The sequence below is a fragment of the Mastomys coucha genome, unplaced genomic scaffold, assembly GCF_008632895.1.
Source record: "Mastomys coucha isolate ucsf_1 unplaced genomic scaffold, UCSF_Mcou_1 pScaffold21, whole genome shotgun sequence".
Taxonomy (NCBI): domain Eukaryota; kingdom Metazoa; phylum Chordata; class Mammalia; order Rodentia; family Muridae; genus Mastomys; species Mastomys coucha.
Genome location: NW_022196904.1, coordinates 93,949,203 through 93,949,910, shown reverse-complemented (window position 1 = coordinate 93,949,910; position 708 = coordinate 93,949,203). Strand labels below are relative to the sequence as shown.

General features: G+C 48.4%; 1 protein-coding gene across 1 annotated transcript in view; it reads left to right on the top strand.

Annotated features, from left to right (window-relative positions):
- Window positions 1–708, top strand: part of LOC116101328 (olfactory receptor 56A4-like) — a 14,151-nt gene that overhangs the window by 4,396 nt on the left and 9,047 nt on the right. The window contains exon 2 of the mRNA XM_031384916.1: window positions 52–704. Within this exon, the coding sequence (XP_031240776.1) occupies window positions 52–704 (653 nt within the window). The remainder of the gene's footprint in view (window positions 1–51; window positions 705–708) is intronic.

The following is a 708-nucleotide window of genomic DNA, read 5'->3' as shown; positions in this document are numbered from 1 at the left end:
CTCTATCTTGGTCCCTGACTTCCTCCTCATCTGCTTTCCCAACTACCAGACATGGCAGCACTGGCTGTCCCTACCCCTCAGTCTCCTCTTCCTCCTGGCCATGGGGGCCAATGCCACCCTTCTCATCACCATCAGGATGGAGGCCTCTCTGCATGAACCCATGTACTACTTGCTCAGCCTTCTATCCATGCTGGACATTGTGCTCTGCCTCACTGTCATACCTAAAGTCCTGGCCATCTTCTGGTTTGACAATAAATCTATCAGCTTTTCTTCCTGCTTCCTCCAGATGTTTGTCATGAACAGTTTCCTGACAATGGAGTCCTGCACCTTCATGGTCATGGCCTACGACCGCTATGTGGCCATCTGTAAACCTCTGCAGTACCCGTCCATCATCACTGACCAGTTTGTGGTTAGAGCTGCCATCTTTGTAGCAACCAGAAATGGGATTCTTACTATGCCTATCCCCATACTTTCTTCCCAACTGAGATATTGTGCAAGGATTATCAGGAACTGCATCTGCACTAACATGTCTGTATCCAAACTCTCTTGTGATGACATCACTTTTAATAAACTCTACCAGTTTGTCATAGGTTGGACCCTGCTGGGTTCTGACCTCATCCTCATTGTCCTATCTTATTCTTTCATTCTGAAGGCTGTGCTCAGGATCAAAGCAGAGGGAGCTGTGGCCAAAGCCCTGAGCACATGTGG